Source organism: Taudactylus pleione, unplaced genomic scaffold (genome assembly GCF_031769625.1).
Source record: "Taudactylus pleione unplaced genomic scaffold, aTauple2 ptg000037l, whole genome shotgun sequence".
Taxonomy (NCBI): Eukaryota; Metazoa; Chordata; class Amphibia; order Anura; family Myobatrachidae; genus Taudactylus; species Taudactylus pleione.
The window spans coordinates 16,551,115-16,568,835 of NW_028284439.1; the positions used below are offsets into that span (position 1 = coordinate 16,551,115).

Sequence of the window (17,721 nt, forward strand, 5' to 3'; positions counted from 1 at the left end):
ACTTGCACTCAACCTTCAAATATCAACATGCGGGGTGCATCCACAATAATCCACCATGACAACTGTCCGAGGGGATTAATTTAAAGACAATTGGATAGCAAGCACTCTCTAAACAAAACAACAACTTTTATTATAAAGCCAAGTTGGTGTTTTGTTTGGAAAGTGCTTGCAATCCAATTGTGTGTATGTATATATATATATATATATATATATATAGTAGGTTTTTTATTAACCAAACTCAAAGAAAGTCACTGTCACTCCTTTGACATGGTCTTCTCTCGCCTTTGTATTGTACCTGGCTTCAACAACTCCCAGCTTCCTATTTCTGACCAGCATCATCTCTCCTTCAGCATTACTCTCTGCCCTACTACACACCCCTCCACTAAGGAGACTGTTAATAGGCAGTTAATCACCAGTTTCTCATCCTCTCTAGACTCCCTTCTCTCTCCATCACTACTGCCATCTACCCTGATCAAGCACTTGTATCTGCTGCCTCAGTTATTATCTTGAACATTCATCAATCCCTGTGCTAACAATCGCATTCTATCCTAACTGGTTTCTCCAAATGTGCTCTCAATCATGCACTTTTGTCAACTTCCTCCACTTCAAGCTCATTATCTCATCCCAGCTCCACTCTCACTTGCTAAACAGTCCTATTTCTGGACATTTTTATTTACTGGTCCTATAACTTTTGCAGCTTCTTCACTGTCTTAAACGCCCTCCTCCCTCTTCTCTTTTCCCTCAGTACACTAAATTTTGCCACCCACTTTAACTATGAAATAGAATCCATAATGTCTCCCTTTCATCTGTTCCCCAAGTCTGATGTTTGGGTGTCACCCTTGACTTTGCTCCATATTCTTCCCCCACATTCAGAACCTCTTTCAGAGCTGGTCGCACAGAGCATGCGGTCGGTCTGAATGAGGGGAGGACCTCTTGAATTTTCAAGACTTCCTCCTTTGCGGTGGTAAGGCTGTGGATTAACACCCACAGCCTTATGACCGCCTAAGGTGATGGTCGCGATGGTCAAGACCATCGTGACCATCGGGGCTTATGACGAGACCCTAGGGTAGGGTCTCCCTTGTCGTAAGCCCCGGAGAGCTTTCGGCTCTGTCTGGGAACGCCCCCATTTGGGCTGCCACCCCCCCGGCCCGCCTTCCAAACGGGGCGAGCTGTCAATCAACATCGACAGCTCGCCCCCTTTGGATCGAGATCCGCTATGACTGGCGCTGTCGGTCGTAGCGGGTCTCATGCACGCGCACGATGGTGCCGGCGCCATCGTGCGCATGCTCTGTGTGGGGCCATCGACTAGGTCCGAGCGCATCGGCGCTAACGACCGGGTCTGAATGACCCCCTTAGTCCCTCTACCAATCTACGGGTTTCACCTCTGCAATATTTCCAGAGTCAGGCCCTTACTTACCCTGGAAGCTACTAAAGTTCACAACCATGCCCCTATCATTTTTCATGTCGATTATTGAAATCTACTCCTATCTGGCATTCCTATCTCCCACCTCATCTCTCTTCAGTCTTCTCTAACTCTGCAGCCAATCTAATTTTCCTCTATTGACATTACACCTCTGCTGGCCCACTCTTCCAGTCACTCCACTACTTCCTATTGAAATCAGAATTTTTCCTGGGATGCTTCATTCCTCGGGAATCCCATCCCTTGCTCCATTACATTTTTGTCCACCCCCCCATCATTCAAACATGCCCTTAAAACTCATTGGTTAATCTTGTCACCCCTTCTTTTAACTCTGCATACTCTACCCTATTCTACTTTACCATTTTCTTCCTATTCTGTTTATCCATAACTCTTATATATTGTAACCTCATTTGGACTTTTCTCTTTTGTCTTCTTTACATAATTATGTTAATTGAACACTGTAATCGTGTATTTATGTGAAATTGTCCATTTGTTTGTTTTATTCTGTAACTTATTGTTAGTTGTATTCCCCGTTTTGTGCTACAGAGTCCATGAAGTGCATTATAAAATAATAATAATAATAATAATAACCTCTCTCCTTCACTCTCCGAAATCTCTCCCATTACTCAATTTTTAGTCACTTCTACCCTACCACTAATCCCTGGTCCCTCCCTCCTTCCCCTGTTACATCTCCTCACCCCCATCCACATCACACTAAACTCCATCCACTTCGACTATCTGCAGCATCACTTCCCATCTCAGGAACCTGCACCATCACTAAACTTTCTTCATTTCTGTTCTACCAACCAATCTCATCTCCATGCTACAGCAACCCTGATAATCTTCAAAACCTGTATTTCCCCCTCTCACATCACTTATCTCATGTCTCTCTCCACTGGATTCCTCACATACTCTTAGACACCCCAGTCCAGGGGTCGCCATGGGGGTGTTGTCAACTTTGCTTGCTGGCTCCCCCACTTCTCTTCAGACTTTACCTCACTCATTTTATGTGACTTCAATATTGTTGGAATGAAAACAGGGAAAGGGGAAAAAGGGGGATATCGTCACACAGACTATTGAGAGAGATACTATCTAAGGATAATAGGACCACTAAACTGATAATAAATTAGAACATATCTAAAATGAATATATAAGGGCAGTGGTGGTGCTCACTAGAGTCATAATCATATGGAGAACAAACAGAAAAGGAAAAACTCTGTGTTGTGAGCACTCTTGGGTATTATACAAAGATTAATACGTAACTTTTAATCAGTAACAAAAATACATAAAATGCAAGCCCTACAAAAGCTACTAAAGAAAGTAGTGGGGACACATGTAAATAGAAAAATGCTTATGATATACCACCAAATATAACTAGACATACACATATATTGGGTAAATACATATATTTAAGATAGGATGAACAACTCCTCCTGGATATATAATCAATTACCAATGAAGAGCAGATAGCTGCATGAGCATAGCAATAAGCTCTGATTTCTAACAATTCAAAGTTGATAGAGTATATAGATTTGTTAAATCAGCACCTGGCGAAATATCAAGTGGAATAACATTCATACCATGTCAAAACCAATCATAATGTCATAATGGTATATACAGTCAGTATTCAAAATATAGAAGCATCACATAGCATTCCTTGATGACCTCAAGTTGAAATAACAAAACTAGTCAGGAGACAACAAGATTGCTGCCAATAACTCAAATAGCTCCCACTTGGCTTAGGTCATCTGTGAGAACATAAGAGCTGCCTCTCCGTGAACAAGCCATTGGCGAAATGCGCATCGGCAGACAGGAAGGGTGCCCGTGGCTGCGCAGCACGGGACCCGACTACTATCAGTTGGTATTTAGTTATGTGTCTTTCCTTTATGTCTAATTGTGTGACCTTTATTTGATATATCACCAAGTCTTTAATTCTGTAAACTGGTATGGATAATCTTTCCATCCTTTAACACTTATCGGGGGATGTATTCTAATTTAATACCACATGCACTTTAAACCAAATGAAGTTTTTGTTGTACTGCTGCACCGAGTACATACCTATAAAGAAATCCTCAATTCTGTATTCTCTTGGGAAGTCATATTAATGTCCTGATATGTGGACACACCTCTATATATGATCTCTATAGAGGATCGCGACTTTGCTAATGTTTGCAACTTATAGCATTTATTAAATTGACACCAATGTATACATGGCTTAGCAATTTGTTATATATATATATATATATATATATATATATAAGTGCTTATAAGACCAGTGATATGATATTTGGATATACCTCTATATATGATTTCAATAGAGGATCATGATTTTGTTGTTGTCTGCTACTTATGGCGTTTTCCAAGTTTACATCAATGTTTGTAAGGGTTAATGTCTCCCTTTTATATAAAAGTTCTCACAAGACAGCATTAAGGGAATTTACACTAGGATACCTTTCCCTGTGAGAACATATGAGGATTGAGATTTTGTTACATTACAAGTTGTTACATTATCCAGCAGACACACGAGATTTGCCTGCTACAGTGTTTCCCTCACTAATATGTGATTCCTTGAAGTGAATACCTTGTGGAAGCACTTAATATCACCAGACAAAGAGTGTCTTATGGATATTAGCACTATACCCATATTATTAGCACACGCAATATTCAAACTTTGGATGTGCATTTTACTTTAATGGGTATTTATCGATCTATTGATTGTGTTAACAAAATTACTATATATTTATACTATATTCAATATTTACTCAATAGCAGCTATAATTATTTAGTCTTATACTTTGTATCACTCTTACTGATTAGGTACAATCTCAGACTAATACTTCACTCATCAGTTGTCTGATGCCGAGAGCTTGACATCAGAAAGCAGAAAGGAACATCTGAGTAACGTATCACTCACTCTTTATTTTCAGAAGGTATAACTGTCCCCCCATGTCACACCTCTCATCAATGGCCTTGGACTAAATGAGTAGTGGTAGAACTGGGAGTATCGGTTCTTTTTCCCTCGCTTTTCTGATATTTCTTCTTTATTTGGTTGATACAAATCTGTTATTACGATTTTGCACATAATGTAATATATTGACATCTTCGGATGGTCAATAAATATTCTCACACTATTGTATTTTTCTTATTGAGTGGTGACTAGCTCAGATAATCGGTCCTTTCACTGCACGTCCTATGCACAAGTAAGACATCCGGGGATTTGAGACTTATTCTGAGAAATGTACCATTCACTCTTTATATTCTAAGGGCCAACACATGTCATCAGCTCTTATGTTCTCACAGATGACCTAGGCCAGGTGGGAGCTATTTGAGTTATTGGCAGCAATCTTGTTGTCTCCTGACTATTTTTGTTATTTCAACTTGAGGTCATCAAGGAATGCTATGTGATGCTTCTATATTTTGAATACTGACTGTATATACCATTATGACATTATGATTGGTTTTGACATGGTATGAATGTTATTCCACTTGATATTTCGCCAGGTGCTGATTTAACAAATCTATATACTCTATCAACTTTGAATTGTTAGAAATCAGAGCTTATTGCTATGCTCATGCAGCTATCTGCTCTTCATTGGTAATTGACTATATATCCAGGAGGAGTTGTTCATCCTATCTTAAATGTATGTATGTACCCAATATATTTGTATGTCTAGTTATATTTGGTGGTATATCATAAGCATTTTTCTTTTTACATGTGTCCCCACTACTTTCTTTAGTAGCTTGTGTAGGGCTTGCATTTTATGTATTTTTGTTACTGATTAAAAGTTACGTATTAATCTTTGTATAATACCCAAGAGTGCTCACAACACAGAGTTTTTCCTTTTCTGTTTGTTCTCCTTCAATATTGTTGTCAGTGTCCTCACAAAATCATCTGCCTCTAAACTCTTTTATCACACTCTGGCCCTTAAAAAACACTTTCCTGTCTCTCCGGTGTCTATCCAGGCTAGCACTGAGGTCTGCTCATGCTGTGCATCACTCCCAGATAGCACCAAGGTCTGCTCATGCTGCACATCACTCCTGGCTGGTGCTGTGGTCTGTCTGCGCTGCTCCTGCCCTGTATTCTCAGTGTCCTGCAATTGAGCATGGAGATGGCTCTCTTCAGCTTGTTGTTCACAGCATGTCTTCCCAGCATGATGACACACAAGCTGCATGCTAGAGTTCCCTCCTAAACCACAGTATGAGTGCAGCCATGTTGGACTCTGTCACCTGATGCTCTTCCTCCACTCAGAGTTCTGCTCCCAGACCAGCTGATCACAGCATCCAATCCCTGGGCATCCTCCCATATAAATTTAATTTCCTCACTGGCCTCTGTTGCCAGTACAATGTCGATTCTTGCTGAATTTACAGCTCTGTGCTTAGCTCCCTTACTTTTGCTCTCTACTCTGTTGCTTTGGCAGTCACTACACCTTGCATATCCACACCTCAACCCTGGCACTCCAAATGCACCAGGCTCCTGCAAAGTGTTCAAGAACTGCAGTGCTAACATCTCCCTCTCTAAACAGTCATATTTAACGAACTTTAACTCTTCCCAGTCCTCCAACCTCCATCGTTTCTTCGCCACTTTCAAATCCTTCCTTTGCCCCCCCCTACTAATATCTCACATTTTATAAACTCTCACCATATTACAATTGGCCCTCAGAATCTAATTTAGCAGGTGTTGTCAGCACCAAGTTAGGTCTCACATTCCCTACACATACTTCCTTACCTTTGTTTTTTAATCTCCTGGAATATATAGTACTAGGCAGGTGTAGTACAGCACAGGAGGGGTATAAGTTAGCATTACTGCCTCACAGGGCTGAGGCCATGGGTTCAATTCCCACCACAGCCCTAACTGTGTGGAGTTTGTATATTCTCCCTGTGCTTGCGTGGGTTTCCTCCAGGTGCTCCAGTTTCCTCCCGCACTAAAAAAAAAACTGCAGGTTAATTGGCTCCTGAAAAAAATTTAACCCTACAGTAGCTTGTGTCTGTATGCATGCGGTAGGGAATATAGATTGTAAGCTCCACTGGGACAGGGACTGATATGAGTGACTGAAATATTCTCTGTGAAGCGCTGTTGAATCTTTGTGCACTATATAAATAACTGGTAATAAATAAATAAAAATAAATTCACCAAACTAATTCTCAAGGGCTGTATGAGGTTATTATAAAGGGGACAAGTCCTATTAACTTATTTTAAAATATATTATATACTGTAGTTTTTTAAAGTTTGGTGATATAATAACGATTTGTAATTGACATTTCTTTTTCTTTACTAAAGATCATATTATACTGAAACTAAATATCCAGTCTGTTCAAAAATACAAAAACATATCGAATTCAATTGGTCTCCTCAGAGGCTCACTTCTACCAGGTAAGCGTTCACTTATGTTTCTCCAAGCTGAAAAATGGAAAATGTACATTTAATATATAAGCATGCCTATCTGGTTAATCGAACATTAATGGAATTCAGTTACTGGTGCTGTCATAAGGCCACATGTATTCCATTAACCTTTACAAGTGAACACAATCAGCTCATATAGGAACAAACAGCAGCTCACGTAAAGTAAACAAAAAACATAAAAATAAAATAAAAACAAGCATAAAATAATGGTGTTTTCTATATAATTCAAAGCAGCAACATGTACAATGTGCACTTAGCTTTACAGTGATGTGCAATTGGCTTTTGTAACAGAAAAAACATTCATTCAATGAGAACTTGCAAAATGGAAGTTTCTTAATGGACAATGAGGTCTAAATGCATTTGTTCATCTAGTATTTTACATAAATGTTTATATAAAGCAGATTCAGCTCATAAACCATACAAATAAGTAAGTAATTTATATTGTCCATATATGTTGATTCCTTTAACACATGTATGTATATCCTCAACATGTTTTACATGTTAATGGTGGGCTATTTATTGCTTCTCTAAGCAAAGTAAGATTGATGTTAGTTCCATGTATGGGTGTTATATATATTTTGTTAGTCCCATGCATGGGTGTCATACAGTGCCAGACTGCCCATCTGGCACTTTTGGCAAATGTCAGGAGCACTGATGGCCAGATGGGCCTTTCCGGGGTCAAACCCCGGCTGAGCAGCACTGCCTCCTGGCGCTCTGTCCTTACTCAGAAATTGTTAACCTTGTCGCAAGCATATAGCATCGCAGTGGATAATTTATGCACGACCATGCGATGGCTTTCAAGCGCACTAGCATGCCTGCATTTTGCCAACCGCCCCATCACCTCCCACAAATGGCACTTCCTGTCAATCATTCTGTGATGGGTCTGTGTAGTCACTGTGATCACAGTCCTGATCACAGTGACTGGTTTGCGCATGTGCACTGAGATGCATACGCATGCACAGATTGCAACAATCGGCCAATTGCCTTGCGTAATCGCAGTTGCGATCCTTGCTGAATCAGGCCCAAGAGTCACCTGTGTCTATCTTGTGCTGATGTTACATTTAATAGCTACTGGGTGCATGCTTTGTGCTTGTGTGAGATCTTGAAAAACACAATCTCTCATTGCGAGTGACCATTTAAGTATCCATAGAGTCATGCTCAGTTGGCACTATGAGTAATTAGACAAGTAACATAAAGTGCAGTTTTTAGTTGCCTAGTAAGTGGCCATCACACTTAGGAGCTCATTCAGACCCGCTCGCAAGTTGCGGCCGTTCGCTGACAAATTGGGGCCGGACATTTAAATGAAGTGCTCGCACTGTGTCGTGTAAGGGCGCCCACTGTGTTTTAGCGAGCTACAGCAAAGTGCTCTCTCAAGTGTCTAAAGATGCCCACTTGCCACTCGCAACACATGTCATCTCCAGGAAATGTGGGATTAATCTGGACCATCGTGAGCCATCGGAGCAGCTCGCAGCCCTTGATGTTGCCTTAACCCGCCGCAAGCACAGCGATCAGTGCTGACTGAAATACATGCAGGTGACATGTACAATGACGCTACTTTGCTAATTATGCACGCCCTTTAAACTGCGTTTTGGCAGCCTGACACGCCTGCATTCGCACATCCACTCCACCGTTCACAAGCACCTTCCCCTGTTACCACCCACAAACGGCACTATCTGTCACTCTAAACAGTGACCTGATAGTAGCTTATGAGCAACCAAAATCAGATCGCAATGACTGGCTTGCACACTGCAAATTATACACAAGCGCAGATGGGCGAAAATTGCTCAGAGCGAGCAAGTGCAACTTAGCGACCGGGTCTGAATCAGATTCTTAGTTAGAGAGAAGCCAATGACAACTCTGGAGAAATCTCTGATTTATCCATAGATTGCCTTTTAATACATGTTGGATAAATAATAACCCTTTTTATCAGTGTAAATACAGAGAAAAAGAAGGGTTATCACCACTTGATAGATACATTGTCTGCTTTAAACACAGTTTACATATGAACACCTACACACTTTTTTTTCCAAGTCCATATTTTTACCAGTCAAGTATGTGTGATCATGGGCACCAATTAAGTAACTGCGCAGTTAGTAAATTAAATGGATGGATACAGTAATGTACAGTGGTGTTCCCATTCTCTCCCACCACCTTTGTATTCATGCATGGATTCAGTATGATTTACTCACAGCCGCATGGTACAAATCCCGACAGCTGCAGCCCGACAAGGATGAAAATCTTGGTTGTCCCAAGGTAAGTATTCACTAACCTATTCTAACCCTCCCTTAGGGGTGCCTAACCCTAACCTCCCCCTAAGTGTCTAACCCTAATCCCCCCTCTAAGTGCCTAAACCTAACTCCCCTTTCCCTGCCACTTAAACCTAAGTCCCCTGGGGGCGCCTAACCCTAACCTCCCCCCAGGGGTGCTTAACCCTAACCCCCCTTCCCCTAGCCTAAACCTAACCTCCCGGGGGAATGCCTAACCCTAAATTTCCCCTGGGAACTAACCCTCTCTCCCCCGCAGCTGTCTGTGCCCGTCACCTGGCCTACCTTCGATCGGTAAGCCGGGTGTCGGTCTCCCGATGTAGGGAAAATGACAGGCATCGGGATTTCGACACCTATTATTTAACCCTTGCCGGGTTTATACAGTTGGGAAGCCGGTGGTCGGTATTCCGTCCATCGGCTTCCTGACTGTTTCTCTCTTGCACCCATTGTAATCCTAGGTACTTTGTACCCAACACCTCTCTGTTTCACTGCTGGTACTCATTAAACAAAAGGGTAGCTGGTACTAGTAGATACTGAAGGAAGGAAGTTTATCTAAGTTACATTATTTTTAACATGGTATATATTTCAGCTCCTAGATTGGGAATGGCTTGTGTTTAATTTTATTTATGTGGGACATAATAAAGTAACCATGGACTAAAATGCATGTGTATTTATCTTGCTGCAAGTAGTAATTAGCTTCTGAAAACAAAGAATAGCAACATTAAGTAATCAAGGTTATAAATGTTAAAATAATAGTTTTGGGGGTCATTTTGGTGAACTGCATTTTAAAATTGTTGAAGTAATGGGGTAATTAATTAAGAAGCCAAATGCTAGAGAAGAGAGACATAACAGTAAACACATGTCAGAAGTGTTATTACAAAGACATAACATAAAATTGAAGACAAACACAGAATTCTATCAAGTCTATTTTATTACTATTGAGCTATTGTGAATCTGCAATGGTATTATTCTTCTACCAATATTTACCTGAAGTGAAAACCTTCTGCCAAGTACCAGCAAGTAGCTATAGCAGAATGAGTTTTAAAAAAATAGATGAGAATTATATAGTGTTCATTAAGAAGTCAAGCAAGGGTTAATGGTTTTCTCATTCGGCTGCACTAGTCGTTTATACTATTTAACATCTTATTTACATTACCTTACTAATTCTCATCCTAAATTATATAATAGGGTGGTTTTATTGCAGATCAGAAAGGTATTTACTCAGCATTGTATCCTCCTGCCCAGGGTGACATAATTACTGGAATAATTCCAAAATTATCATTATAGTATATTCTGTTTACTGGTCCATAACATACAATGCAGAATTGTATTTTAAATTGTATTTCAGCAAATTTATATGATGCTGAAACAGTTATTGCTAAACACAAAATAGGCTTAAAATATATAGAAATACATAAATCAAGTAGAAATATTTTTTGCATTGGTACAACTAGATGAATAGTGAATAAAATGCTAATAATGATAAATAATGATAATCTAGTTCAGTACACGCACATTTATTGTACTAAAGAATAAATAAAACCCTGCAGACAACATCTTGCTATTTCATTAACTACTAATGTTGCACTATATAACTTACCTATAGGATAATATCTCACTTTGATGTATATTTAGTAAAGTGCGGGTATTTAGAAGGGGAGATGTTGCCCATAGCAACAAAACAGATTCTACTTAACATTTATCTAGCGCCTTCTAGAACAGGGACGAGAAATCTCCGGCCTGCGGGCTGTACATGGCCCACAAGACTATTTTATCAGGTCCAGCCGGCTGTCGTTCTCTTCCATCTCTTTGTTTTCTGCCAGGTAGCGATTAGCCCTGAGCACTCAGCTCAGATGCTGCCCAGCTGTGTGCAGCTGTGCGAAGTGCCATGGTGTGACATCAGAAGTCACACAGCGATGCATAACCCCACGCCAGCCATTCCCCTTCAGCCCGCCTGCAGACATCTTAAGCGGAGGAGGATGGAGAGGTGCAGTGCAGAGCAGCGGTGTGGCAGTGGGACACGGAGTCAGTCAGCCCTCAGGCTGTCTTCAATTACTAAAAATACAGTGCTGCTGAATCTCTGAGGGACAGAAGGAGGAGGGAGGGAGCTCTGCTGATGCACCCCCAGGGAGCTTTGCTGCTGCACCCCCACACCCAGTGACTGACTGACTGAGTGATGCAGTGGGTGTCTGTGCCTGCTGGAGCACCCTTTGCTGCCTGGCTACTGTGCTGTAGCTATTTTAGAGGAGAGGAGACTGGACTGGAGTCATAGAATACTGGCCTGGGTGAGTCTTAAGTTTCCCATTGGGCTGGGCTGAACCATGGATGAAATCGGAGGATGATTATGTATATTTTATTTCATAATTCATATTTAGTCTGCTTTAGTAATGTTATACAATACAGTGTGCATGTGTACTATATATATATATAATCAACTAAAAAATGTGCCTGATATATATATATATATATATATATATATATATATATCAGGCACATTTTTTAGTTGATCATTTTGTATGGCCTGCAAATGATTTTATAAATATCCAAATGGCCCTTGGCAGAAAAAATGTTCCCCACCACTTTCTAGAAGATAATAATTTTTATTGGTTGGTCTGTGCAACATCTCCCCCTCTAAAAATCCACTCTATAGTAAATATACACCTTTAAGAGATAGCTTGATAGATAAATAGAGAGAGAGAGAAAGATAATTACTTGAATACATATGTGGATGCTAAGCAAAGTATAGTAGTGGAAAGGTTTTATATATTTATTTTTATTAGGTAATTGAATCAAGACTGATTGATCAAAATAATTTTTTTCCTTCCTCTACACATCCATATTGTATGGAGTAAAGCAGGGGGAAGTCCATGTGCAGGCCCCCCTTCTCTGAGCAGTGGACCCCCCAAGACCTGCATATTACTTTACTCAAGAAAGCTGGTCCCTCCTTCTACATGGCATCATCTTCACAGTGACATCTTCTGAAAGAGAGCAAAATCTCTGGCACAGAACACTGCACAGCGCCATCTTCCTGTAGATGTCCTTAGGAAAATGGTGCCAAAGAGGAGGAGGAACCCAATTTCCTGAGCAAGGTAAGTATACTTTGGGTGCAGGGCAGAGCTGTAACTAGACTTTTTGGTGCCCTGTGCCAGAAAGAGCATTGGCACCTCTGCCCCCCCATTTGTAAAATAGGGACATAAGACATACAGCAGAAAAGGTCCATGGCCTCATGGGGAAGGGCCAGGGAAGAGGTATGGGAGGCCAGGATCTGCTGGGGATAAAAGAAAAGGAAGTTACACATGAGAATGATAATAAACAGAAAATTGACAGGCCCAAACAGCGCCCCCTGCCATGGCACAGGTGACACCACCCTAGTTACTGCCTTGGTGCAGGGTGGTGATGTGGGACCCATGTGCACTCCACACCCTGCACCTGTTATAAATATGCCTATGACTTAAAGGGTTTAAAGTAAAGTTTAATGCATATATTGTACCTTAGTAGAATTTATTACTTTTTTGTGTAGGGAGTTAAAGAAAAAACCCTAATATACTATTTTATAACTGCAAATTGACATCCTGTCTTCGCATACATCTTTCTCACTGAAAGAACGTGGTGAGAATGTTGCCAAATACTGAGAAATTATGCAAATATCTTAAAGTGAGAATTTTAGAAGTTTCCCTGTTTAAATGTTTGGGGCGGTTTCAAGTTTGTAAAATAGTCTGTATCATAATGTAATAACAAATGATGTTTTATATATATTGGTAGAATGCTGCAGGTGATTTGCCTGATATTGAGGTATTATATAAAATTTTTGTTGCAACCATACTCTAGATTTGGGAATTTGAAAAATCCTCTTATTTCCAAGCACCAAACACCAATTTAGTACATATGTGTGCTCATAAATTGTGGCTTTAGTCATGCCAAACAGCCCTTCTTGGCGTCAGGTCTCTTGCGATTCAGCCACGCCATTCATCTTTCTCACTCAAAATGTGCATCTTATTTGCATAAATAAAACAACTGGAAGTGACAAAACTACTCTGCTAGATTACACTGAACAATTTGATGTGCAAAATTTGTACATCTGTGTGCATATAAGTCTGAATTTGTATACAAAGTGCTACATTGCAGCGCCCGTGGCTTTTTCAATGCCAAGTTTTATTCATCTGTGACCCTGTCTGTGCTTAAACTTATTTCTATGCTAAAGTCACAGCCCAGTGTCTCTGGTACACTTGGAGTAGTGTTTCACTGACATTATGCTACACCTCTCGCAGTGGCTCTGTTGTGCTGGGCATCTTGCACCTAATGGCGTATAGAGCATACATGAATACCCTCCCAGAATTCGCAGGAGGCTCCTGAATTTTCGGTTAACCCCCCCCACACACCCCCGGGAGGGTAGCCACTTCTCCCACATTCTGCCCACTTCCTAGTGAAGTGGGCAGAATGGGGAGAATTTCAGCGGTGATCGTGGTTCCCCATGTATGGGGCAGTACTTAATGATGTGATTATTCATGAATCGTGTCATTTACCCAGCTGCCTATTTAATTGTGCACCAATGAAGGGAATTTACCATGAAGGGGGCAGGCCTTAATGATGCAAACCATCAGGCCCTGCCACCATCGCAACCTGCCGCAACCCACCTGTCACACCCCACCTGTTTCTCCTCCCCGGACTATTCCCGGGGAGTCGAAAAAAAAGGTAGGCAAGTATGGTATAGAGGCTAGGTGTATGAGGACACATCTGTATAATGTACTGTACTGTACTGTGCTGTGCTAGTGACTGAATTACTGTGAGTCTTTTAAGCACCTTAGCCATTGCTGACATCTTTGGAACATCATAGAGTAATTGATTTAGCTCACTAAAACCAGTCAGTCAGTGTCCACAATATATTTTATGGCCTATATAAGGGATACTGTGTCAAGACTGTCTTTAACAGGAGATAGGGCCCCTGCCCTCTTTTGCTGTAGGATTAAAATTAGGAATAACTGGGTTCACCAGCAGTGCTCCAGCAACACGTCTCCTTAACTTGAAGTGGACAAGTCCATCTAGCTACAATTAACAATTAATTTAGTTGTTTGCTACCCGAATTGTGTGCCTACGTAGCCCTGGCCAAGCAAGACTTCCAGGGTTAGCCTGGTATTAGGAACATTAGAGTTATAGATAGCATATTTAGTGCATAAAAGTGTTTATTTACAATGTGATAAATTTGTTGTTATAGCAAACTATAAGATAAGATTTACACTGATTTCATTTACATAGTAGTACTGTGCAATAATCTCTTTTGAGTAACCTGCTCACTAGTAGTTCCTGCTTTAGGAAGCGTTCCTGTTTAATAAAGCACAATATAGTTTATATTTGTGTACTTATTGTGTTGGGCACTGGGGACCACTTGCCTATCTGCCAGGATAGTAGAAAGAAGAAGTCTACAAAGGTGAGATAATCTACTGTACATTGAAAGATCCTATTTTAAAAGAACTGAAGAAATAAGACCCATAAGCAAGAAGCCTTTAAATAAAGGTGGAGCTTTAAACATACCAAATTATAGGCTTGATAGCTAATGTAATACCAACAACAATGGGACAAATGATTATTTATCACTGTTATCAAATATTATAGATTTCTTTCTTTAGTTACAAATTTGTGGAATGTGGTGAAACTGGGACATCTCATACAGTAGCAGTGGTAAACATGGTTATGTTAAAATTAAAATGTTGAGACAAAGACATGTTTACACATATTACAAACAGGTAGAACAATAATGGAACAAGTATATGCATGCAACAATTTATTTTAGTATTTTAAATAAGGACACCTGTCTAGGAATTGTAGGCCACAATTTAGAACTTTAAAACATATACAAGTCAAACTATCAATTGGTTTTACTTGCAAAACCCTGAATACAAATTTCAAAATCTATTTTTTAATATATATATATATATATATTATATATATATATATATATATATATATATATATATATATATACACACACACATTTATATATAACTACTTTATATAAATGATCAGTAAACAAAACACAAAACATAACACAACAGTTTTCTCTCCCTGCAGCTGTCAAGGTTTATGCCTACTTTTAAGAACTCCTAGAGCCGTTGAGCACAGGGTAAATGTTTTGTATTGTGATTTGATAATACATGAAAATATATTGGCTAAATGCTGTTTAAAAAATTCAAGACAACCTATAGATACACATTAATAATATGCTAATTATAGGAAGAGAGTAAAGGGGAAGCTTCCCTGCACTGGGTTAGTGAAATTTATATTTTAAAATAATAATGACAAAAAAGAATAATGTGTTCCATATTGACAAATTGTGACTAAGGTAAACTAAAGGACCTGGTAGTGCTCCACAGAGTAAAGTTATGTGTTAGAGACAAAAAAGAGAGAAAATAAAACTCTGCTTGGGGGTCAGTGTTGTTATAGACTGACTAAATAAAACTTACATTTGACTAAATTGTTTTACAAAATTTGAGATTTAAAATGTATAACATTTGACCAACAAGTATGAACATATATCGAGTGAACAAAAAAATGTAGAGTTCAAATATGCTATTAATGGATCCTGTTATGTCCTTATAAATACTTTACAGGTGAAATATACAGTCTAAACAATACATAATATTTCTTTAGTAATGTACCCTAATATAAAAATGACCACAGTTCAACAATATACTTAATATATGTCAATAAATATGGAAATGTTTTGGCAGGGCAAGAAAGTAAGAAAAAGTACTATAGGTCAATAATTAATTATTAATTAAAGTTCCTTAATAACTAATGAAGTTATACATTCAGGAATCAATAACAATCATACATGTTGGTCTCCTGCTAGTGGTTTTGGAAGTATATAAATTAATAACACTAGAAGGAAACCAAAACGTATATTTTGCTTGTAAATAATTTATATTGATACAATATATGATGTCTGACTTTTTTTGTTCACTACATATATGTTTATAATTGTTGGTCATATTTTCTTACCTTTAAATCTCAATTTTAGTAAAACAATTTATTTAAAGATACATTTTATTTAATTAATCTATAAAAATAGTTACCCACAAAGCAGTTTTCTTTTTCTGTTTTTTTTCTCTAACAACTTAAAAATATCAGAATTGGCATGTTTGAAGTGTCCCCACAAAATTATTTACAAATTTGTGAATTATGGAAAATGTGTCACATGATTTGGTTGGATAGACATTGTGAAAGTTATTGAACAGCATTTTTCAGCTTCAATTACAGTACCTTTGAAAATTTACCAACAATACTAATAGAATGATGCAATGTAGAAAACATTGTGTAAATATTGTCTATTTATATATATACTTTATGTACTATATGTACTTTGTAAGGCACTGCAGAACACTTGTGGTGCCATATTAATAAAGGATGATGATAATAATAATAATAATAATAATAATAATAATAATAATAATAATAATAATAATATATTTTTTACTTACATAAAAATTCATTTCTCCAGACAGATACATCATACTTGGTAGCCCACACATTGATGGAAATGAGGGAAACCTGCAGGAATGGGCCAGCGGTGCTGCTGTTATGATGTCAGTTATTAGCTCCATATTGCTAAAGGTGAAGACAGGATGGCGACCACATAGGACAATTATTTTCTGCTCATGGGGAGGACATCCATTTGGTAACATTGGATCTTACAAATGGGGAAAGGTAAAAAAAAGACAACTATTTAAAAACACTGATATAACAAAAATAATTTGTTCATATTATTTTTGTGGGAGCAATTCAAATATCATTATGATAATACAATGAACTATAATACTAAAGGATAGTGGTGGAACTTCATCCCAGTTGCCCGGAGGCAAGATATATGTTGGTGCCTCCCCACATATTAAAATTTACCACCCCCCAGCACCCATGCCAGCCCCAGCTGCCCCCCCTATGCAGTTCCTCTTATACAGTGCCCCCAGTAGTGGTCCCCCTATACAGTTCCCCCAGTAGTGCCTCTTATACAGTGCCCCCCAGTAGAGTTCCCCCTATGCAGTGCCCACAGTAGTGCTTCTAATACAGTGGCCCTATTTACAGTGCCCCCCTTAATGGTCTTCCTATGCAGTGCCTCCAAGTAGTACCCCTTATACAGTGCCCCCAGTAGTGATCCCCTTATACAGTGCCCCAGTAGTGCCCCCCAGTAGTGGGTCCCCCCTATGAATTTCCCCTTATACAGTGCCCCCAGTAGTGGTCCCCCTATGCAGTGCCCCTTACAGACAAGACACACACAGATTACTTACCTCAATCCCCGTTTCTGCGCCCACCATTGTCCGCTCCTCTGTCCTCCCACTCTGCATTATGGGAGAAATAATGAAATAATCACCACTGTGGGAGCCAGAAGGCAGATCTCATGAGTGAGCTCCGTCCGGCTCCCTCAGTGGATACAGCAGCTAATGAGAGTCTGTTTGACTCTCATTGGCTGTAAAACAAACACATTGCCGGTGGCAACGTATTTGTTACTGATCGGCGGGCAGGGCGGTTTCTACATAGAAACCTGTCCTGTGTGCGCGAATGGGCTCAGGTGGGTTGTGGCGGTCACATGCTACATGACGTCCACAACCATGGAGCACTCCGGCAGCAACAGGTCATGGAGGTGG

General features: G+C 39.6%; 1 protein-coding gene across 3 annotated transcripts in view; it reads left to right on the forward strand.

The window, feature by feature from the left end:
- The window catches only part of NAALADL2 (N-acetylated alpha-linked acidic dipeptidase like 2), an 860,785-nt gene that overhangs the window by 583,506 nt on the left and 259,558 nt on the right, over positions 1-17,721 (forward strand). For all 3 annotated transcript variants that reach the window (XM_088452339.1, XM_088452338.1, XM_088452340.1), the window contains 2 exons: positions 6,699-6,791; positions 16,581-16,786. In XM_088452339.1, coding sequence (XP_088308465.1) covers positions 6,699-6,791; positions 16,581-16,786 — 299 coding nt within the window. The remainder of the gene's footprint in view (positions 1-6,698; positions 6,792-16,580; positions 16,787-17,721) is intronic.